The sequence below is a fragment of the Juglans regia genome, chromosome 14 (assembly GCF_001411555.2).
Source record: "Juglans regia cultivar Chandler chromosome 14, Walnut 2.0, whole genome shotgun sequence".
Classification (NCBI taxonomy): domain Eukaryota; kingdom Viridiplantae; phylum Streptophyta; class Magnoliopsida; order Fagales; family Juglandaceae; genus Juglans; species Juglans regia.
This window is the reverse complement of record NC_049914.1, coordinates 23599696-23623785: the sequence shown is the minus strand read 5'-3', so window position 1 is coordinate 23623785 and position 24090 is coordinate 23599696. Positions and strand designations below refer to the sequence as shown.

The following is a 24090-nucleotide window of genomic DNA, read 5'->3' as shown; positions in this document are numbered from 1 at the left end:
CATAGATATAAACTCATATTTCATACTTTGGCTTATCATATTTTATTTATCCTTAATTTCTATCTTAATTTATAGATTAAAAAAATTCCACATCTTTGATAATGTATGGAATGAAAAGTTATATTTGTAAATTAGTGTGGAAGATAAACTCGATATTCTTAATATAACAAAACTTAATACGTTAAAACTAATTTTAAAATTATTTTATAAATCATATTTTATTACGTGAACAATATAGAAAATATATCTTTCATATTGAACCTCAAATGCTTTTTATATGAAGAGTGGCTTTTGTATTATACAAAAAATGAAAATAATTTAAAGAATTGTTTCAAAAAGAAGCTCCATTCAATTATGTAAAATGAATTGTAAAATACATTTAGCTACAGTACCTCGCTACATGTAGCGGATACACTCTCATCCTGTAAATTTTTTTTTATTGTTGATATTTCATTTGCTCCCTCATTTTTATTTACTTTAATTTTTATCATATAAGCAAATTCTTTTTATTGTTCATCATTTAAAACACATATATTTCATTTTCTTCTAAAAATATCTTGGAATTATTTTTAAACCAAAATTTCATATTTGATTTTATTTTTAATTTTTATTTGGCTTATATATTTTTGTTTTACGTATATAAGACTGAATTATTTTACATTGTATATTAATATAAATTGCAAATATAAAAAAATATATGGATATTGTAAATTTATTGTTAGAAATGAATATTTAAAAAAAATAAAAAAATATTTAAATGGTATAGAGAAAAAATAGATAAGCTAATGGATGACATATTGTAAAAATCAATATGTAAAATAGAAAAAGTAAATTTTGATGATGTATTTTAAAGAATAAGATAAATAATCTATTGGGAGTGCTCAAGAATTAAAAATGATGCTACTGTAATGTATTGATAAGTATAAATATATTCTTTTTATTTATTTTTCTTTTAACTACTTTTTAAATATATTTTCATATTATGTATTGATAATTTTTTTAACCATTAAAAAAACAACAAAAATCACAATCAGTCATTTTATCGGTTAAGTAGCATTTCCCTTTACTAGAACTTAAAAAAGAAAACTCCACAAAATGAAATAAATTTAAGATTTCAGACAAATTACATCCCCCGCCCAGTGTCTGCCATTTCGTTCGAACTGTTTCTGTGTCTGTGTGGTAACTTGAGTGTGCTTTTGATGGAATGGAAGCCCTCCAAATGAGACAAGGGCAGCAACTGAACCAACCCTTTTACATGAACTCACCCTCCTCCAAACTCAAACAAAGCTTCTCCTCTTTCAAGCTCAGAGCCTTTTTCTGTACATCTTTGCTATCTCCATTAAATTCAGACCAAGCCCAAAACCTTCTAACCCAACCTCCAATTCTTACCCGAAGAAAATCAAAGAACACTCTTTCAAGTAACGGTGTTGCGGGTAGGGCCGTTAAGTTCTCCGATGCCCAACTTAAGGAGAACTGGTTGGATTCCCTCACCTGCCCTTTCCCCGATATTCCCAACCCTTTCAATGGCAGTTGGACCCATCCGGCTTCAGATTGGGTTCTTGGTATCGACCCGGACATTCATGGTGCATTGGCGCTCTTGAAAAGCGTCGAGTCCGGTTCTTCTGCCCAGGCAAGTAAATGGATTCGCTTCAATTTGCACTTTTTCTTGAAGAATATGTTTCTTTCATTTACTTGTAGTATGTGATACATTTTAGGTAAGTCAATATCTTTTAGCATTAAGAGGTGGATATGATATATTACGCTTAGTGTTTAATATGGCAGGTTGATCCTCAATGGAGTTCTTTTTTGAAAGTGTATGCTTAAATTTTAAAAGGGCATTAGGTAGACGACGCATGTTATTATGGTGCTGTTGCGGAACCGAAAAGTCATAACCAGTATCATAACAATTAAAAACATAATATGTTCGGCGTTTAAAAAAAAAATTGTTAAAAGGGATTCAAGGGAAAAAAGAGAGGTCATGTGTAGAAAAAAGAAAATAACAGAGAATTAGGAAAAGCTTGAAGGAGAGTCGAGATACATTACATGTTACGATTATATATGTATGTATATATATGCACAACATATATATATATATATATATGTACCTATTGACTTTTAAAGAACTTACGGGGAAAGACCTTTATACATCCATTTTTTATTTCATGATGTATGTTATGTAGTGTGCTACAGTTGCACTCTCTCTGTTTTTTTTTTTAAGTAAACTTGCGCTGTCTTTTTAAGGATATTACATTATTTCTAAAAATAAAAAATCTTAGGGCCAACCTTTTAAGTTTTTAAGAAGAAATCAGCCTAGCATTTGGTGCAAAATGCAACCTAGCATCATGGAGACTAGTGGCAAAACTGCAATAATGTGATTTTGATTATATTTAGATTAGCCATATTGTGCTTAGTCTTTATTCCTAAAATCATTGGATGATTGGCTTAAAGCCTTTGGAATCCTCTACACTCATTAGATGATTGCATTTAATCTTGGAGTTTTATTACTTGTTGCTTTATCTGTTTCCATAAGTCTACTTATCCAACAAGTTCTAGGGGCCTAATGGACAAGAAGCTTCTCAAACTTTAAAAATATACTTCTCTGATTATATCATCATAATTGGTCCCATGCTACAGGTATTTGATTCTCCGCACTTGCAAGTACTGGTTGGGAAACGAGTTCGACGACGTTTAGATGCCAAGTCTATTGTTCAGTTGCTTCGCAGTCTTGATGCTCCTAGTGGTATCATCATTTTTTTCTTTACTCTGTTTGTGCATGCTCTCACATGCACCTGTGTATTTGTGTATGTTGTGAAAACATTTTGAAACTGCTCTATTATCTAAATGCTCTATCCTCTATTCATGATTTATGGTGGATTAATATAGCCTTAAAGGCTGGAACATCTGGTTGCTTTCTTCTTGAAATATGTTACTACAAGTGTGGAGATTGGTTATTGATCGGAAGTATGGTTGTGATTGGGGGGGTTGGTGTTCCTAGGAGGGTAGGGGTAACTATGGGGTGAGCCTCTGGAAATTTATTAGAAAAGGGTGGAAGGTGTTCATAAAACATACTGTTTTTGAGGTGGGAGAGGGTACAAAAATCAGCTTTTGGTTCGATGTATGCTGTGGTGAGAGAGTCTTATGTTTTTCCTGGAGTATTCAGATTGGCTGCAAATCAGCAAGCCGCTGTTTCGGATGTAATGAGTCGAGCTAACAGTAATGTACATTGGAATACAATCTTATCCAGAAACGCGCAGGATTGGGAGGTGGATGAAATAGCGAGTTTTTACAGCTTTCTTTATTCCAAGAAGATAGGTGGAAATGGGTGAGATAGCATGTTGTGGAAACGCTTGGGGAGCAGAAAATTCTCAGTTAAATCTTTCTATAAGGTGCTGGCAGCACACCAGCCCAGTGGGTTTCCTTGGAAGGGTATTTGGAGAGTCCCCGTACCCCCTAGAGTTGCCTTTTTTACTTGGACCGCAGCATTAGGAAAGATTTTGGCGGTTGAAAATTTAAGGAAACATTGTGTGATTGTGATGGAGTGGTGCTACATGTGTAAAAGCAATGGCGAATCGATTGAGCATCTTTTTTGCATTGTGAGGTGGCAAGGGAATTATGGGCGGGTATTTTCAGCCGAGCTGGGTTGTCTTGGGTCATGCCCAAGAGTGTGGTGGATCTCTTAGCATGTTGGAATAGGAAGCATCGTTGCCCCCAACTAGCAGCAACGTGGAGGATGGTTCATTTGTGTCTATTGTGGTGTATTTGGATGGAGTGCAATGAGAGGTGCTTCAACAACAAGGAGAGAATTGTGGGGGAATTATGGAATTTTTTTGTATTTTCTTTAGTCCAATGGTTTGCTGCTATTGTATTAAAGGGAGGGAATGCCCATGAGTTCTTGCTTCCTTTTCAACTTTCTAGAATGTAATTAGGTGTCTCTTTTGTATACTTCCTGTGTACGTGGGCTATGCTTAGTTTCGTTTCATCAATAAAGTTTCTTACTTATCAAAAACAAAATGTTACTACAAGTGGACTAGCATTAACTTGCCAATAAACCTATTACAATATATAATTTGGAAGCATGGAGCTTTGCTCCTATAAAGCCACTTCAACTTCTTTCAACTCACAAATTTTGGAAGCCTAAGTACTTATTTTTTCAAGTAGTTGTCTTAAATGTGTGTGCAGATTGTGAGAACCATGACCTGGCTGGTTATCTTTTTCATTTAAACATGAACCGTTCTACCTAATTATAGCTTTCTTGGTTCGGTATTGTTCTTTGCATCCCACTACTTTCTTTGTTTTTAATTATCGAACACATGCTCAGAAAAAAATAATTACCGAAGATATATAGGAGATTATAAAAAAATTAAATTTGGACAGCTTACTATCACCATTTTTAACAATCAAAAGAAGCTTTTGGTTTGTGAGATCTGAGGAATGGTTGGACAGCTGCTTCTCCATTAAATAACTTTAACTATTCCTGCGCATCGCCCGAGTCTGCAAGACTGCGACCAGTTTGCATTACTTTTCAAGCCTTCCTTTTTTGGTTTTCTGGGTTAACATACTCTTGGCGATCTGGCTTAGCCGAGAGGAAAGGTGTCAATTCTTCCTTTTTGGGGAAATATCGATGCCTTATTGAGGTAAATGAGTTCCCTTTATTTTAGAAAAACTTGGATGTGAAACTTGGGTAAGATTTTGTAAAAACAGGGGCTAGAGTGATCATTTTTGTATCCCGAATTTCTATTCTATTTGCTACTCTTTACTCCATCGTTCTAAACCTCACTTTTGTCATATCTGATAAATTGTTACTATTTTATATGCATGATATCTATAGGAATGCATGAAACACGAACTTGATCTCTCGATATTTTTAGCTTGAAGGGCTCGTTTGGACACTTGGGCTGTGTTTGGAAGATGAAATCACCCCAACCCATCTCAAACCAATCATTGATGGAACCCACTACTTTTTCAACTTTCCATAAAAAGTTAAAACTTATTTCAACCTACTTCATACATTCAAATACATATCTCAACCTATTTACATTCAAACACATCTCAATGAGACCCACAAAATACTGTTATTCACATATCAACTCATATCATCTGAGATAACCTCAGCATCCAAACGCAGCCTTAGAGTGTTTCAGAATTCTGTGAATAGTAGTGAAATGATTTGAGTTAAGATGTTTTATTGGGTCTTGGGAAATGAGAGAGAAAATATTGAATAAAAATATTATAAAGTTAAAAAATTGTATGAATATAATTTTTTAATATACTTTTTATTTTGAAGTTTGAAAAAGTTATTGATTTTTATGTTTTGTTTTGAAGCTTGTAAAAGTTGTAATGATTAGGTAATGATTAGATGAAAAAGTTGAAGATTTGAAATTGAAAAGTGTTTTGTATTAGAGTAATGTTTGGGAAGGAAATTGTGAGAAGTTTTGAGAATTTTTCATCTCATCTCATTACCCAAACAAGGTCTAAGGTCTTGTTTGGTTACACAGATGAGATGATAAATCTATGAATAATATTGAGATAATTTGTGAATTGTAGTGAAATGGTTTGAGTTAAGATTTTTATGGAGTTTTAAGAAAGGAGAGAGAAAAAGTTGAATAAAAAAATTATAAATTTAAAAGAGGGTTAAAATATAATTTTTTAATATAATTTTTGTTTTGAGATTTAAAAAAGTTGAATTATTTTTTGTGTTTTGTTTGGAAGTCTGGAAAAGTTGTAATGATTAGATAATGATTAGATGAAAAAATTGAAAAGTTGAAATTAAAAAATGCTTGTGTTTAAATGGTGTTTGGATGTTGAGATGAGATGAAATGAGATGGTTTGAAAGGTTTGTGAAACCAAATCAGCCCTAAGACCTCGTTTGTTTTCACAAGTATTCTCAACTCATCTCATCTCATTTAATCATTACAAAATTTTCAAATTCTCACACAAAATAAAATAAACAATTCAAAATTTTCAAATTTCAAAACAAAATAATATTAAAAAAGTATATTCTAATAATATTTTATTCAACTTTTAACTTTGATCTCAAATCAACTCATCTCATATGTGAAAACAAACCAGGCCTTTAAGTCTTGGAAGTTAGTCAGCTTTTCAGACCTTTTGGGAAATCATAAAGAAAAGATAAACTACAACTTATAGAAAATACAGAACATGCATATATGCTTTTCTCTTTCCTGTTGTTTCATTTAGGATCTTTCTGTGAAGTGCAAACATATGACTGGTAGATGTCTTGTTATCATTGATTTGTTATTGGAGCAATCTTCTTGAAATCATACTTTTATGGGTGCTGTATTTCTTTGAAAGCTCAAGCATCTGTCTAATAAACGGACTGATTCATTGTCAGGAACTACGGCATATATAGAACAATCAATCCCTTTTCCACAAGATGGAAAACAGGTTTTCCTTGTCCTTATCAATAGAAGCTATCTTTTCGCCTTTCCCAGTGCTGTCTTATACCTTTAATCACTTGTAATTTTTTAGTCACCACTGACACTTCCATTGATACAGGTGATTATAAATTTTGTTAATAGAAGTACAAGTGATTAATAAAATTTCAAGATTTTTGAAAATTATAGATGCTAATGTTGAAAAACTCAACTTTTTTACTTTTGGAAGTAACTGAGGTAATTTAAGAATTCTACATGGTGGAATACCCTAAGAATCCTATGTTTCTAGTCGTTGTGGACCGTCTCCAATTTATTTGTTTGTACTTATTCATGTTATTTCTTACAGAAGTCGGGAGGAAAATGATTCACCTCACAGTATATCTCGTTGTGTTTTGTTGTACTCTATCAAATTGTGTAACGTCCCAATAGAAGATTCAAACCACATGGCCTATACTCCAAAAGGACTAGTCAATGATACAATTAGAGCCCCATTGGAACCTTATAAAGAGCAAGAACTTCTCCTTCCCAAGCAATGTGGGATCCCATACACCACCTACCCTTATCCATATCATATGGGGTATCACAATCTACCCCCCTTAAATTCCCGACGTCCTCGTCGGGCCTGTCCATTGTAGGTGGCACGGCTCAAGTCCCACATTTCTGGTTGGGATAGGCTCTGATACCATTTGTAACGTCCCAATAGAAGACCCAAACCACATGGCCTATACTCCAAAAAGACTAGTCAATAATACAATTAGAGCCCCATTGGAACCTTATAAAGAGCAAGAACTTCTCCTTTCCAAGCAATGTGGGATCCCATACACCACCTACCCTTATCCATATCATATGGGGTATCACAAATTGTGAAAAGAAAATTCACTCCTTGTGTAGCAGATGATTCAAGTATGATTTTCTATCTTTTTGGAGGGAAGAGGAGAAAAAATAGAACTTTGGAAATTGAAGTGTAGAGGGAAGACACTGACAAAACTGTAATTGAATGGGGGAAAGAGGAAAATGAAAAGGCAAAGTGTCTCTTTTGCTAAAGAACATATGAAACAACATGCACCATTGATTTATTTGATTAGGCCATTACTCAGAAGATGCTGATCCGACAGATCTTTACTGATACAGATTAGGAGAAGATTCATATATTTTTGTTTATTGAAAATTCTAGATGGAACTGAGGGTGGGAAATATTGGCAGTTTTGGTGCTGCAACTATATTTATCAGCTGTCATGTAGAAGCTTCAAAAGTTTTACACGCATACGTTTCAAATCAGTTTTTTAAACTACATTTTTATGTAGAAGCTTCAAAAGTTTTACACGCTTAATACGTTTCAAATCAACTTTTTAAACAACATTTTTTCTTTCAAAATGGAGTTTGTTAAGTGGAGACATCTTATTCATTTGCAATTAATATTCAAGAAACCAGTACTTCTCTTATTCAAAAAGACCTTATTTTTCTTATTTTCAAATGGTAGTGCTTCAACTTTGTTAACTCACTAATCTGTTCCTGCTTTACCAATTTTGTTCTCTAGAACCTTCTTAGATTGTTTATAGATATTTAGTTTTGCCTGCATTTAATTTTAGCAATCTGTACCAAATTCTCATGCTTTATGCTTATAATATTTTCTTTTCTGAGCTAAGGGGTGGTGGAGTGGAGGATTTGGGTATGGGCTATGGATTGGGATCTTAGTTGCCTCAGGATTTTCTGTTGTTCCAGTGCCTTCTATGCTATGGAAAAAACAATTTGCACCATCCGGAGGGAGGTCTACAAAGGTTTGATCCTAGCTTTACGCACTAGCTCGGGCCTTTTTCATCCTTATCTAATGCAAGTACGCCCCTCTTTAAAAAGTTGGCTCATTCATCATTGTGGACCGTGGTAATCATTATAGGCCGCCTGAATCTTTATTTTTATTTGCTTTCTTGTTATGCCTTCATTTTTTCTCTGAAATTGTGTATTTGCTTTACACTCAAGAGAACACTAGTATGTTATAGTCTCTCCAGTTAAGAATGAAGCAAATCAAATTGGCCAAGAAACCAGAGAGGATACAGCCATTTGAACCACTGCTTTTGCTCTACCATCAAAGACCACTTTACAATTGAAACAAAAAGAAAAACATCTGACCTGAGTGTTTTTTTTTTTTTTTTCCTTTTTTTGGAATTAAAAGTGAAACAAAACTGAACTCCAAGTGAAGTTGGAGCCTCAAGCGTTCCCAGTGTACATATGTGTATTTGTGTATGAATTGTTGTATTTCATCATACACTGACTTTTGCTCCTGCACCTGACCCGTCTATGCCGCAATCAAGAATTCAAGATAGGTGCGGTTCACTATTTCTTTACTGATTAAAGATGGAAATTACACCTCTTACAACGTAGATTGATTGAGTTACAGGCTTGCAATGAACTCATAGCTTACTGCTGACAGATTAGAGCAGACTGTTACCCCCCTAAAAGAAGACTGCACCAACTACCTGCTGCTTACTTCAGTTTTTTCAGTTAGTAGTCTAGGCTAGTGCTCTGGATATGTAAAATTCATGGATTCTTCTTGCATTATATATTACTTTCAATCACTTGTTTTAAATTATTCGGTGATATTTATTTGTGTATTAAGTATAACATTATCAGCTTCCTTTCACTCAATATAGATGGTGGATTTTGACTCAACAGGATGATAGCCGGAGACTTGCATCCACATTATTTCCATCATTAAGTCCCCTACTGAAAAGAAAAAAGGATCATGGTAGTCATACTGTCTCCGTTACTGAATAAAAGCTTTCTTTGTCATATTATTGCTTAATGAATGGAACTCTGGCCATACCTGTGTATTGCCTTGGAATTAGTATTTTGGGGCTCTTTGGAAAGCCTTATATTCATTCATCTGCACAATGGTCTACTGCTTTTAGATAAAAAAGAGGTTCACTGTTGAAATCATGTTTTTTACCTTTTTAATTCACTTTTCTTTTCATAATCATAGAGAAAGGTACTGGAATCCATTGTATCATGGAGTTAGTTGCAGAGAATTATGTAAATAGCTTTTGTGCTTGCTTAACTTGTGTTTGTGTCTAGCCAAGCAGAACTGCCCAAGCCTTTTGGAGAGTCCAAGTTGAAAAGTAAGAAAAAAGAATTTTTTGTCTTTGGATGTCAATCAAAAACTACCAAGCTACAACTCCCTTGTGTATTTAGCGTAGCCAACGGTAACCATCTTGTCCATGATGGCAAGAGAGATCACTTGCGAGTCCTCGGTGACAGCATGTTGAAGAACCTAATACACTCTGTCGGCAGTTTGCATGCATATCCATTGTTTTGTTCATGGTCTATGCTAAATGGTTAGGACATTAGCCTACAGTCAATAGAATACATTTTGCCTTATATTGTACTGTAGCACCAAATGACTTCACAAGTAAATGCCCATTGTTCTGGAAAGAGAAAAATGTCTGAAGATTATTTCTATCAACTGAGCTAATGAAAATTGTTCTTGTGCTAACTTATCTTGGATTATTTTCCCACTTCTGTTTTCAACTGATTTCCCGAAATTTGCAGGAAGGGCCGAGGCTCTACTCATTGCTGCCTATGGCCAGGGCCTGAAGAAGCTAAACTCTTCATGCATTTCAGAAGAATTGGAGCTTAACAATGGCAAGTTGCCCTAGCATCTCTCGTTAACTACATCTAGATGTTGATGTGCCAGATGTGCTGTGACTGCTTATTGAATGAGAAGTGGAGGACTGACTAACAGAGCAGCACAAAAAGACTTCTGTTAGAGCTTTGGTGTTTCTCGCACATTCATGATACCTGGTAGAGGACATATTAACCATTTTTTTCACTCACTTTGCAGTATTTTCATGGGATTGAAGTTCCAGCATCTACATCCCATTGTAAGTTTGCATATTCGAGTCATTAAAAGAAGATTATCTATTCCAACGGCTAAAGTCTCTCCCTTTGGAGGACTCGAACACTGCTGCATAAAAGCATGTTTAGAGAAATCGCGTGTTGAGGCATACATACATGCTAATGTTGATGAAATGTTTAAAGCAAGTATTTCATAGTACTCCCTGTTCGATGTTTTGTAGAATTCATCTTAAAATTATCTCTACGTGATCAGTAATATGTGGATCGAAAATAATGACGACACACCCAAAAAAGATTTTTCATTTTAAAAGACAAAAAATTGAAAGGAAAAATAGGCTCATGGCCAAAAATTTAAAAAAATAAGTACTATAGCGATAAAAATAAACTTATATATTAGTATATATTTATGTAATACGTTAGATCTATTTTATAAGAGAAGTGCTGTAGCAACAAAGAAAATAATGTTAATGTAAAATACAATAGAAAAAAAAAAAGAAAAAAAGCAGCTTACTTCCCCCAAAAAAATATGGATAAAAATAGTGTTCATTAGATAAAGTATATATTCACGGCCAAAAATAAAATAGACATTTTAGAATGACCAAAACTCACAAAACAAAAGGAAAATGTTGGTATGTCTCATGAGTTTGTCTCTTCATTTTGTCCGTTCATGTATTTAATTATTTTTTATTTTTTTAAAATGTTAAGAAAGTGATTTTTAGTGTATTGATGTATTTTTTTAATTTTTTAAAAATATTTAAAGATGTTTAAAAAATATGAAAAATAAAATAAAATGTAAAATTTGTACTAGTGAGCACGTCTAGTGGTCAAAATTGGGTGGCACACTAGCACCACTCTTAAACAAAATCCCTTAATCCACATAAATAAGAAAAATATTTTAACTACAAAGGAATTATACAAAAACAATCTAACAAATTGATTTGGCTTAATATAATTCGTCAAATTATAAAATTATAAATCTAATAGATCAGATAAAATCACGTCAATTTGTGATATTATTTTTTATAATTTTTTTTTTTATAGATGTACCAATAATCCATAAATAAAGCACATCCACATAATCAATTAGAGACAAACTAGTAAGAAAAAATTTAAAAAAATTTTAGTTGAAATGTCAATAATAGTGTCCCCTCCGCACGAATTAAAAATATAAACTTTTGTTGCCAAATTAATTAATTAAAGACGGGTACAATTACATTCACCGCCAAAAATTAAAATAAAATTTTTATAATTTCTTATTATTCATACAATCTCTACACATCATATTTTTTTTAATTATTATTATTTTTTATTAAATATTTAATATATAAATAATAAATAGAAAAATTGAATTAGTTTAAAAAGAATAAATTTAAAAAAAAAATTTAAAAAAATATTAAAAAATTAAAAATTTTTTAAAAAAATATGATATATGAAAATTAAGAAATTGTGTAGGGTTGCTCAAAATAAAAATCAGGCATCTCCACTGGTTCGCTACATTCTTGCTATTTATGTGAAGATCTGATCTCAATGTTGTAGAGCCACTGATTCTTGATTTTCACGTGGGATCTTGTGACCAAGTATTCCCACCGGCCCATTAAAATACAGCCACGTGGAGGGCTTAACAGCCACATGTTTGGAAACGTGGGTGTCTGTCTATTTGTGCTTTTTGTCAATGAAATGAAGGCTTGTGTCATTTGTGGTTGCGGAAACTCGGCACCCACCACCTACGCGCTCATTTTTTAATATATATATATTTTTTATAAACAAATTTTTAATAATTAAAATCCCAACAAAAATGCAAAACGCGTAGAATCCGTCCGCACAGGTTCTGTGCTCTTAAAAGAATAGAGATTGGAATAAAATAAAATGAAATAAATGTTTTTCTTACGGAAAAAATGAGATAAGATGAAATAAATTAAGATTAAAATTAAAAAATTAAATAAAATATTATTAAAATATATTTTTTAATATTATTTTTATTTTAAAATTTAAAGAAATTAAATTATTTATTTTATTTTATATTGAAGATTAAAAAAATTGTAATAATTAAATAAGATAAGATGAAATGAGATGTTTTCTAAAAATAAACAAAGTCTTAGATATTGTTTTGTCTACTTTAAGAGAGGTTTAGATTCAAAACTCACTTCAATTTATTTCATTTCATTATTATAATTTTTTTAAATTTTTATATAAAATATAATAAATAATTTAATTTTTTTAAAAAGATTAAAAGGAAAAGATATGGAATAAATTTTAGGAATATACAGGTGACGTGACGAGGAATCAAAGAAGTTGACTTGAAGCTTGAAGAGAGATGGCATGGTTGTGGCAAATGGGACTGACATGCCTAGTGAAATGGGAAAGGTAATGGGGTCAAGACTCAAGATAGGGAGATCAATAGTTAGGAGGAATATCAAACATGGAAGGTGAATCGCGTCTGCTGTATCATGATGATCATAATTAAATGCTACGACTGAAAATGGTATGGTTGGTTCCTCTCCTAGCTTGTTTCTTTCTCTCCGTACGTAGATGGTCATGATGATCTGTATATAGTTTTCTAACACAAATATATATATATATATATATAACTAAGGATATACATATTATGTACTTTAGAATATTAGGTTTAACTTTACATACCATTATTACATGTTACATGTTCAATCTATATATATATATATATATAAATAGTTGACAAATGAAGACCATATGATAGACATGTATTATTGATCGTTATTGTATTAGTGTCTATAAAAATGGAATTTGTAAACAAATGAAGGCATTTAGAAAAATCTGATCTAAAGCCTTTTTCTTCTCCCCGTCCTCGTTTCCAAAATACTCTCTCTGCAAAATTTTTTTCATATCTTTTGCTTCTAATCCTTTTAAGAATTAATCTCTTATTTGGATTTAGAGTTATATTGGTGAGACTCATTGTCTGTTTAGTTGCCCTAACCTTTTCCAAACAATCCCATCCAACAAACTACGCATTTTGGACCATCGTTACATGTTATACTAAAGAAAAAACTTGAATTGCTACTTCTCTTGCTTCGTGACCAAATTACTTTATAGATAAATGTTTTATATAGACATAAATAAACCTTACACAATAAAAATTATATATTGATATGGTTTAATATGATTCATCAGATTGTAAAATTATTTTTAATATAAAATAGATCTAACGTATCACGTTAAACTATGCCAGTACGTCACATAAATTTTCTTGTATAATAAGATTTGTGTGTAGACTTGATACTTCTCTACTATATATAATCTGCATGAATATCACAGCTGTCAATTTGTGACATTAGAAACAAGTTCTGTGTGTGTGTGTTATATATGGACCTAATGTTTTTGTCATGATATATTCCATATTCACGGAAAACATGCATGATTCAATAACCAAGGGATGTGTGTGTGTGTGTGTGTGGAGGACGTTCAACTTTCACTTGTTAATTAGTTAGATCTGTGTATGTATTGGATTATACGCGTGGCATAATTGAGACCATGAGATTGAATTTTTTTTTTTTGTTCCATTTATTCATCCTCATTAATTCTGGAGAACAGGTGGATGGAATGTCATGGTTCATTGCCAACCCCATGCTCTGTCCATCTCTAGAATTGACCTAACACCTTTTTCGAACTACTACGCGTGCAAATTAAGATGCCTACCCCAAGCTATAACATAAAAGTAAGCAACCTAATTCATTTTCATATCTATACCTATATTTCATTTTAGGATTTGAAATGGAAAATAATAAGAAAAGTGCTGATACAATCATTAAAAAAATCTCATAAAAATAAATTCATAAATTGATGAGTATTTATATGATACGTTAGATTTATTTTATATTTAAAATAATTTTATAATTTAATTTATCACATCAGGCCGCATCAAATTTTTTGAGTTTATTTTGATAATTTTTTTTGGGATTAAAATATTTTTCAAATAATAAACATAATTATAAAATATATCGTAAAAAATATTATAACTCGAAATTTCATTATCATTAAAGAATTGATTTTGAGTGTCATGTTGATTTGTTAAAAAGGAGCTAGCTAGGTAGGCTGAATTGATGGTCAAGACTTTCTAAAAGGGAAGCCTATATATGTGCTTAATATTTCAATGCTCAAGAAGTAGAGTACATGGATTATTGCCTCATAATATTAATTAAAAAAGTTCAAAATATTTATTATAAGTCTATACCTTAAAGTAGTAGGTCATCAGGTGAAAATGGCTGAGTAATTTCACTTGATTCCAATCTTTCTTAGAAGCATTCCACCAATATTCTTTCTCTATAAAAAAATATAAAAAAGCTAAATGAAAAATAAAAAAATTTATTGTCGAAATATAAATATATGTAAAAGTATTAGTGATTGAAATAGATTAAAATTTTATAGATCGAATTTTTGAAGGCATAAAGAGTTAGAGAAAGTGTTTTTCAATATTTTAATATTTAACAAAAAATTATATAAAAAATTTATTTATACGTGTAGTTCTATTATAAATGCCCATAAACAAAATTATAGTAAATATTGTCATTAGAATATTTTTTTTTCTCAATTGAAAAATTTTCCACTTTGTCATGAATTAAAGGAGAACAATAAAAAGAAAAAAATTAAAAAGCTCTTTTGGATAGTAAAAATATTTCATCTCATCTTATCTTATTTCATTATTATAATTTTTTTTTAAATTTATACACAAAATAAAATAAATAATTCAATTTTTTCAAATTTTAAAATAATAATAATAATCTTAAAAAATAATAATTTAATTAATTTTCAACTTATATCTTTATCTCCTTTTTAAAAGTGGTATAGAACAAATTGTAAATTAGAGATAGAGCAATTGAGAGAAAAAAAATTAAAAAGACAAAAATAAAGAGGTACAGAAGAACGGTCGAACAGTGAAGCAGGACAAACTTCCAACTGAAAACTACCTACCTCCTTCCTCTCCCCCACACACACACTCTCTCTCTCTCTCTCTCAAAGAAGAGAATTAAAACCTTCCAACAAGAAATAAATGACCACAAAAATATAGAGATAAAAAGAAAAATAAAATTGGTTTTAAAAAGAAAAGAAAGAGCAAAACATCTTCCACCAAACAAACTCACGTCACGTTTCCTTCACCTTCTCTTCCCCCTTCCGTCTTCTTCGTCTAACTCCACCTAAACCAATTTCTCCCTTTATTTAGATTTTTTTTTTTTTGAAAAAAAAATCCCAATTTATAAACCCCAAATTTTAATATTCTAGGGTTCTCTACCCAACCTGAAATCTTGATTTTTCAGGTCCGTCTCTCTTTTCTCTCTTGGGTATCTCTGATTCTTGTTATCCTATTTTTGGTTTCCCGGAAAGTGGAGGGCTTTAAAAGTTAAAGAAGGAATCTTCATTGAGTTGGGAGTTGGTTTTCCTTTTGAGAATTGGATATTTTGGGTTCTTTTGTTTTGCTCTGTTTTCTTGGCAACCGGGCAGAGGGGGTTTGGGTAGTCTTGTTCGAATATCTGAATTGTAATTGAATTATTTGAATGCCATTGTTTTGGAGCTGAATTGATGTTTTCTATTTGTCGCTTGTTGTTGCGCTTTTGATTGGATTTTGTGTCGATATCTTGCTTTCGGGAGAAATAAATTTTTTTTGGCTTCTTTTTATTTCACGCAAATGGCAAATTACGCTAGCCTACCCTGGTTTTTTATAATTTCTCGTTTAACTCAATGTCCATGAAAGCTATTTGATTATATGTTTCTCTTTTCTTGTTTCTGTGGCATTTTGAAGCTTTGCACTTTGCACCTTGCACCACCCATTTACAATATATGGCTTTTTGTTTGACGTGGTTCGTTACCATTCATTTTCAGCCAGTACCTTCTTCTTATGCATTTACCAAAGATTTGTATCCTTGGATTTCTGATGCTGTTAGGAGAACTTATATGTAGAAATTTGTGGTAATGCATTATCAATCTCACACTAGATGATTGAAATTAAAAATGGCTCTTTGCTATTAGTGGTCACTGATGTTCCCCTGATTTGATGTATCTTATTTTACTTCTCTTCTTTCTGTGGAGACTTGAGAGTAATGCTCCTAATTGGTTTCACTAGCATGTTCAGATGTTAAATTATTTTTCTTGTCCCTATTGAAATCGTGTACTCAAGTTGTTAGAGTACATGATTGAGTGCAAGAAAAAAATGTTTTCATTCATCTTTTACCGTACTACATAAGGTCCTTGATTTTTTTAAATGATCTTTGTCAAGGTGAGTGATCTTTCGTGGTCTGCTGTTGATCTATGCTAACCAGCCAAGGTCTTATTTGAATTTTGCTTGCAGGGCACTTGCTTGTGGTGTGCATTAATTCCAGTTTCTCTTTCTTCTTCTACTTCAACCATGTCGAGTTTGGAGGAACCACTTGGTCTTGACAAGTTGCCAAGTATGAGTACTATCGATATGATTCAGAGGTTCTCTTCGGGTGCTTGCCGGCCAAGAGTAGATGATATGGGAATGGGGAACTGCTTTATTGAAGGAAGGAGTTGCAGCTCATCCAACAGTTGCACGTAAGTAACATTTCATACATTTGTATTTTGTCTTTGCAATCCTTAAACTGTCTTCATTGCATGAGTAACATCCAACAGAGTGCCCTGTTCTTGTTCACTTTTTTTTTTTGTGTGTGTGTGTGTAAAAGAAGTGGCCGCTACCACAGCTTTCTTCTTTCTAGTTGATCTCTTCGGCCAACAACTGAAATGTACTGTATAAACATTTAAGAGTGAAATCAAGAGATCATGGAACTTTTGTCTCTATATACGGAGCAGAATAACAGTTTCATTCAATGACTTTTAGGGCTAATAGTTGTAACTCTGACATTTCTTTCTGTTGTTTTACCTCCATTGCATAGTTATAATTGTCTGATACATCCACCAGCTAGTTTATTAACTTAATAAGAATTAAGTTAACTTAATGTGCTACTTTTAAGCTCTTCTAAACCTCTATCTACTTGCAGTGAAGATTATCAAGAGTATTCGAAGGAAGCATTCCCGTGGAGAAGGCATACAAGAGACATGTCCCAAGGTGATTTTCTTAGTAGAAGGTCTTTGAGCTTAGGCCGAAACACCAAGGTATTTGGAAAGGTTTGTGATACACGGCATGTTCCAGACCATCAATACAACTCCAATTGCAATGGCCACGGCATACGGGAGATGCCAAATAAGGTGATTTAATGTGTAATAATATCTTGTTGAAGATAGCTGTCTCTGATCTGTCATCACATGTAGAATGCTGTAACAATCTCTTGTTGAAGATCTAGGATTCTCTTTATTGAGAAGAAATGTTTATCGTTTTTTCATGGCATCTTTTTTTAATCTTCTCCTTTCACATTTCTTTTAGTTCACATGTTCATTTGATGATGCTTATTGGTTAATGCAGTATTTGAAAGGTATACCAAAGTTTGTAAAGATAGTAGAAGTTGGTCCAAGAGATGGATTACAGAACGAGAAGAATATTGTCCCTACCTCTGTAAAGGTTGAGTTGATCCATAGGCTAGTATCTTCTGGATTGTCAGTGGTTGAGGCTACAAGTTTTGTGTCACCTAAATGGGTTCCTCAGGTAACATGGTTCGCTATGTTAAGTTGACATTGTAACTTTAGTTATATCTTGTTGTAGTTTCATTCTTGTCAGGCCACTTAATTGGCACCAAAATTCGTAAATCTTTCATCGGTGATATCCTCTCTAGAAATTCTTTTATCAGTGCGTTCCCAAAAATATGATTCTTGTAAAGACATGAGGATTCATCTCTATTTTTGAAGGCCGGCAAGTGAACTCTGAATAATTGTGATGCAAGTTATAGAGTTTGACCGCTTACAATGTTTCTCTTCTGAAACTCATGGAGGGGTATATAGTTGCGTAGACCATATGGGTTATTTATGTTTTTGATAGGCGATCTAGGAGTTTTATTGATGGGTTATATAGTTGCATTGACCACTTATTATTGTTTTTATTGTTGTTGTTGTTTTCATAAACTTTATTTCAATATTAGGTATCAAGGGGAAACTCTCTCTTAAGAGACTTTTTACCTTTGTGGATTTGACAGTTAAGTCTAGAAGTGACCATGCATTGGGAGTAGAAAATGAAAAGGATAAGGAAAGGAAATTAGTAAATATTAGACTTTAGCTTTTGGCAACATCTGCTTTTAAAAAACAAGAAACTTTTGGCAACATTCTCTGACTGCTGATGATGCAAGTTCGAGAAATAAAACAAGCTTAAAACTATCTTCAACACTGGTACCCAGTCAATCTGGGGCCAGCCTGGGAGCTGTGACATCCTTTTCTGGCTGAGACAAAGTATTGATTTTGGGTTGCTATTTTTTTTTGGAAGTTTTATAATATCAGTAACCGTTTTCTTGTTTTAGTTTTGGGAGTCAGGTATTTGGTAAGAGTTTTGAGAAGCTCATACTCTTATCTTTAATTGCGTGAACTTTCAAGTGAATAAATTTTATGCTGATTGAGTTTTGCTGCAACTATGTTCCTCGAGGTTGTATGTTACAGTTAGAGTGAAGCATATGGACAGTTGAAGTTTACTCTGGCTACATTCTATTTTAATGAAGTAGAAACATTAAGATGAACAAAAGATACTGATAATGGATAATGATGGGAATTCCCACACTCCTTATCATGCCAGAACCGAATGCAAGAAGCATCACCTGTCTACACGTGATGAAGCCTGAAAATATTTCTACCATGCTCTTGATGAATTCTGAAAATGGTTCCCATCCACACTTAATTCCTTTACACAAGCTTTATCCATGCGAACCCCTCTGTACTTTCATCTCAGAGATTAGCATTTCTTGCCTCTGCTCAATAAGTCATATTCTCAGGGAGAATTTTCCCATTGCTTTCCATTGGAGAGTAAGGATGTAAAATGAAAGGCCAAGTAAAAATCCCTTTTCACTGGCTGTATTTCCAAGAGCACTCTGTATTAGTTACCTTAAATTGCTTTGATTGTTATGATTTGATTGGTTCTGAAAAATGTTTAGCTGTTTTAGAATGACACATGAATGCTACAAAATTATTAGGAAATCTGTTGCTTAGGGCTTGATATATGATATCGTGGCGTGTTCCTTTAGGCTTGTTTATTGCATTCCAGAATTTTGACCAGGCACAATGATTGATCCTTGTGGTTCGTGAACCATTACACATTCTTTTATAGAATGCTTATAAATTTTTGGTGTTTAATTTTTTGTCAAGCATCTTTGATATTTAATGGATTTTTAGTAACTATTGTTTCTAACACATATATTACATCAATAACACAAAGGTCTACTCTCCCTCTCTGTGTGTGGTTACATTGGTTGCATAGTGGTTTTACAATTGAATATAATAAACTTACTCCTCTTGTAACTCACGTTATTATATTCTTTTATAATATTCCATCACCTTTCCAGCTGGCAGATGCGAAGGATGTAATGCGAGGAGTTTGTAATTTGGAGGGTGCTAGATTGCCTGTCTTGACACCTAACTTAAAAGTGGGTAATCTGGAAAACACTGTTTAAAGATTGTCATAATATTTTGATTGTATTTATTTGAACTAATTCATTTACTTCTTCCAGGGCTTTGAAGCAGCTGTTGCAGCTGGTGCTAAGGAGATAGCAGTCTTTGCATCAGCTTCTGAGTCATTTTCAAAGTCAAACATCAATTGTACCATTGAAGAGAGTCTTGCTCGTTACCGTGCTGTTACTCGTGCTGCTAAAAAGCTCTCAATTCCTGTTCGAGGGTATGTCTTATTTTCTATTTACATTGTATATCTCTGTGTGTGTCGTGTTAAATATCGTTCTCCTGTTGCTTCCACATCTTCCAGCACATAAGCCACAAATAGCTTGAGTTGGTTATTTTTATTGCCAATGTATTTTCGAAAAATGGCATCTCATCCCATAAATAAATGGCAATAAGGGTGCTTGAGTTGTGCTTGCTAATCAAAAGAGTCTTTTATTTATTTATAATGATCCCTCCTGCAAGGAGGAGTTCAATTACATGCTCTGCAGGTTCACCATGGACTTGAGCCAGCTCTTTTTGGCTTTTCTCAATATATGATATTATTTATAAAAATATAGTTTTCTTCAGTGTCAATCACTCTATTAAAACACGTGTTTCTGTTTTATGAGAAATCTCCAATCGAGGACATAATATTGTAGGAACTTTATTTTTCATTAGATCCTCAATTGTCATTTCCACTTGCTCTTTTGTTGAAATTTGCATTCTTTTATTGCTTGGTCTTTAGTGAGTAAATTGTGACATCAAATGTATATTTAGCATCAGGGATTTCAGATATTGTTAATCATGATTCTTTTACATGGATTTCATGTGTTAAATGCTTCTATTGAAAATAAATGGTATGCATTATGATCCTTTAAGCAGCTCTGAGATGAATGAGTTGGAATTGAACTTTGATAGGTATGTATCGTGTGTAGTTGGCTGCCCAGTGGAAGGAGCAATTCCTCCTTCAAGAGTGGCATATGTTGCAAAGGAACTGCATGACATGGGTTGCTTTGAGATTTCCCTGGGTGACACCATTGGAGTTGCTACACCAGGTAAATGTTTTGATGGACTTCTGTTCTAAGCAGAAGTCTTTGGTTCTACTTGAACTGATAACTGAGTTGGTTTACTCCTTTTGATTTGCTACGATTGGACAAAAACCTTTTCTCCGCCCAGATTTGTCTATTAACAAGCATCTGATAATTTTCTTTCCTTGTCAAAATGCTGTTTATCCCATATGTCCCATATTTTGGGCTTCTGTAATCATATTGCTTATATTTTACTCTTTTAGTAAAGAATATTTTTTTGTTATAACTTGGCCATTTTTCTTAATTGGATTACATCTCATTCTCTGTTTCAATGAAGCTTTCTAATTACTTTTAGAATAATATTTTGAAGGAAAGAAAAAAATTCATGGAATACAGGGTTTTGGCTCCAATTTTTGGCAGTGAAAAAATTGAGATCACTTAAAGTTTCATCTAACTTGATAACTCTTGTAGTTAGAGATTATTGAATTTTTAGAATTTTCCAAAAGGGATTTGTTCTCAATAGCTAGAACCAATGCTTGAGAACTCTTTCCAAATTCTACCTATAGCTTGCAAGTCAGTTTGTATTTTTAACAACTATCCGCAGGCTCCTGCATGCTTGTCAGTTCACAACAATGGAAGGTTCTATAAATAGCTGATGTTACTTTACATGGAATTATTTTCTTCTTTTAAAATTTCGCCTTCTTTCATTAGAGTTTAATTTTCCACTTACTGTGAAAAATCACTGTTCGTTCTTTCTTATTTTCTTTATACATCAGTTCAAGACCTTATATGGCATTGTCTCTCTTCTTTTCCCACCCCACACCAAAGTTAGTAACAGTATGTTTGCACTTTAACCTTATTATTGCTGTTTTTCAATGCTTTGATGGTGTGCTAATAAGAGGTGTTTAGTGCAGCATTGTTGCACTGTGGAGTGAACTTGCTCTCCATAGGCCCATAATGTTATTAGTTAATGTCCAGGGACAGTACTGTTTTGCTTTCTTTCTTCATATTTTTTTTATTGTGGACGACTATGTAATATGTTTCTAACCTTTGGCTCTGTACTTATCTACTGTCAATTTCGTTTGATCTGTTGTTTTTTTTTTTTTTGGGATAGGGGCTGTTGTTCCTATGCTTGAAGCTGTAATGGCTGTTGTTCCTGGTGAAAAGCTTGCCGTTCACTTCCATGACACTTACGGACAATCTCTTCCAAACATTCTTATATCCCTCCAAGTAAGCCATCAAACAAGGGGAACCTAATCATTCCTGATATTCATATTGTAATGGCGAATCCTTGTTTTAACTGATAAGTAGTAAAATCAACCAGCTGCTATTTTTGTCCTTGAAACCTGGACAATTTTCTTGCTTTTGCAAATCTTTATAATTTCTGCAATGAGCGTACTATTTTTTTCTTTTTCTCTACAGATGGGGATTAGCACAGTGGATTCCTCTGTTGCTGGTTTAGGTGGGTGCCCATATGCTAAGGGAGCTTCAGGGAACGTTGCTACTGAGGATGTTGTGTACATGCTTAATGGTCTTGGTGTAAACACAAATGTGGATTTGGCAAAGCTTATGCTAGCTGGGGATTTCATCAGCAAGCATTTGGGTCGCCCGTCTGGTTCAAAGACTGCCATCGCACTGAACCGAATGACAGACGATGCCTCTAAAATATAAGAAATTTCAGGTAGATATATAAGTTTATATTTATATATTTGAAGCAAGGTCGAGAAGGAGATCTCAAGCTTACATGGCATGACTACTTTCTGTATGCTGCCCCATAATAATAAAAACAAACATACATATTCTGGGGGTAAAGAATCATTGTTGTCCAAATCTGCCAATTATTACATGCAGAATTTGCCAATTTTAGTAAATAGATAGATTACCATATTTAGTTACTATTTTTTCGAACTCATTCGGAAAAGGGGAACAAGTATATTCATATCAAATGATAGATACCTTCTATCATTTGGAGTTATGAATATCAAATTACAATACAACTCTAGCTATGGTTTGGGATGGTCATTACTGTAGCAGGATTTGAATCCAAGCAATGTGAACGGGTATTTACCACACAACTCACCCTCTTTTTGTTGTTAATGTAAAATCAATGTTGGAGAATGAATCGTGGCAGATGTGATGCGACTTTAGAAGATATATGAACTTGAAGATGGTCATTTGGAATGAAATCCTTGAACAAACTGGTAAAACTGGACAAACGTAGATGTCAAACTAAGCCTGAGTCCCACCTCTTCGTACTTCTATGCTGACTAAATTCACAGATATTTTCTAACAAAACGTATGATTTTAGTCACTGCTTTTTTTTAATATTGAAGACTCCTAACAACCTATCAGATTGATCCGTGAATTTCTTCTCAGAAACAATAATATCAAGTAATTTTTTGTAAACCAAAAACTACTCCTTGGAGTTGGAGTGGACTCAACAAGTCACATTAATACATAGGACCCTCCAATTTTGAACCGATGTAATAAAACTCTTTCAAAGAACATGAGACATTCCTCATTCTAGGCGCTTCAAACGTCACCCGTTAAAACTACCGTAGCGGAGCGGAGGCAAATCTATCTATTGCGTACGAAAGACCAATCGGAACAGAAAGCAATGAATATTTTTCTAATAACAAGGAAGCTCTTTGTAAAAAATGTCTCTAATTATTTCTAATACATACCTAAAACATGAAATTGACATGCAAGATCATGAGTAGGGTAAAAATGAACTCAACGGTGTCACAATTCATGGAAGTGGTTGATATCCCAATGATGGCAGAGCTACGTGACTTTGACTAGAGCAAAAATGAATTATGGGGGGAGATGGAAGAGGAGGACTAGGGAAAAAAGTGAGAATGTTATGGCTGGAATACAGAAGATGACAAAGGGAAAGCTGCAAGGTGAGAGGGTTTGAAAGAGGATGTGAATATAGGAGGTCTAAAAAAAATAAAAGTAGAGAAATGGGGGAGTCATGAGGAAGCAACCTATATATTGGCGGAGGCTGTGAGGCAGCCTGCCAGCAGCCATGAAAATCTTAAGCTGGAACTGTCGGGGGCTTGGCAACCCCTGAACAGTTCAATCCCTTTATGTAACAGTAAGGGACATGTGGCCAGACATTATATTTTTAATGGAAATTAAAATGACAGTGAATAAATGTGCATTGACACTGAGAAAGATGGGATTTGAAGGTTGTGTGGAAGTGGACTCGAGGGGTCAAAGTGGAGGTCTTTGAGTTAGTGGAGTAAAATGATTTTTAAGGGAAGGACCCAAGAGCTGAAAGAAAAAATGGAAGAATTAAAAAAGCTGCA

General features: G+C 33.3%; 2 protein-coding genes across 6 annotated transcripts; both read left to right on the top strand.

The window, feature by feature from the left end:
- The first annotated feature begins 1124 nt into the window (after positions 1-1124).
- LOC109000597 (Holliday junction resolvase MOC1, chloroplastic-like) lies at positions 1125-10460 on the top strand. Of its 4 annotated transcripts, none has more exons than XM_018977529.2 (6): positions 1125-1630; positions 2635-2740; positions 6353-6405; positions 8042-8173; positions 9066-9138; positions 9939-10460. In XM_018977529.2, exons 1-6 carry the CDS (start codon positions 1205-1207, stop codon positions 10043-10045), a joined length of 897 nt encoding a protein of 298 aa, XP_018833074.1. In that variant the 5' UTR covers positions 1125-1204; the 3' UTR covers positions 10046-10460. The 4 variants fall into 4 exon arrangements, with proteins under 4 accessions (XP_018833074.1, XP_035541416.1, XP_018833077.1 ...); XM_035685523.1 differs by having other exon boundaries at positions 1137-1630; positions 8118-8173; positions 9044-9138; positions 9939-10442; XM_018977532.2 differs by lacking the exon at positions 9066-9138 and having other exon boundaries at positions 1137-1630; positions 9939-10016.
- A 4881-nt stretch (positions 10461-15341) lies between these two features.
- On the top strand, positions 15342-22674 carry LOC109000598 (hydroxymethylglutaryl-CoA lyase, mitochondrial). Of its 2 annotated transcripts, none has more exons than XM_018977533.2 (9): positions 15342-15532; positions 16561-16784; positions 17228-17435; positions 17650-17829; positions 19664-19744; positions 19829-19992; positions 20670-20806; positions 21894-22009; positions 22202-22674. In XM_018977533.2, exons 2-9 carry the CDS (start codon positions 16618-16620, stop codon positions 22448-22450), a joined length of 1302 nt encoding a protein of 433 aa, XP_018833078.1. In that variant the 5' UTR covers positions 15342-15532; positions 16561-16617; the 3' UTR covers positions 22451-22674. The 2 variants fall into 2 exon arrangements, with proteins under 2 accessions (XP_018833078.1, XP_035541276.1); XM_035685383.1 differs by lacking the exon at positions 15342-15532 and adding an exon at positions 15606-16181.
- Positions 22675-24090: the final 1416 nt, after the last annotated feature.

Bases quoted from the DNA above. Each gene is read 5' to 3' on its own strand.
- LOC109000597 (XM_018977529.2), top strand. From the start codon at position 1,205: ATGGAAGCCCTCCAAATGAGACAAGGGCAGCAACTGAACCAACCCTTT. The intron at 2,741-6,352 runs GTATCATCATTT...ATTCATTGTCAG, and splicing joins CAGTCTTGATGCTCCTAGTG to GAACTACGGCATATATAGAA. The intron at 6,406-8,041 runs GTTTTCCTTGTC...TTCTGAGCTAAG, and splicing joins TTCCACAAGATGGAAAACAG to GGGTGGTGGAGTGGAGGATT.
- LOC109000598 (XM_018977533.2), top strand. From the start codon at position 16,618: ATGTCGAGTTTGGAGGAACCACTTGGTCTTGACAAGTTGCCAAGTATG. The intron at 16,785-17,227 runs GTAAGTAACATT...ATCTACTTGCAG, and splicing joins AGCTCATCCAACAGTTGCAC to TGAAGATTATCAAGAGTATT. The intron at 19,993-20,669 runs GTATGTCTTATT...GAACTTTGATAG, and splicing joins CTCTCAATTCCTGTTCGAGG to GTATGTATCGTGTGTAGTTG.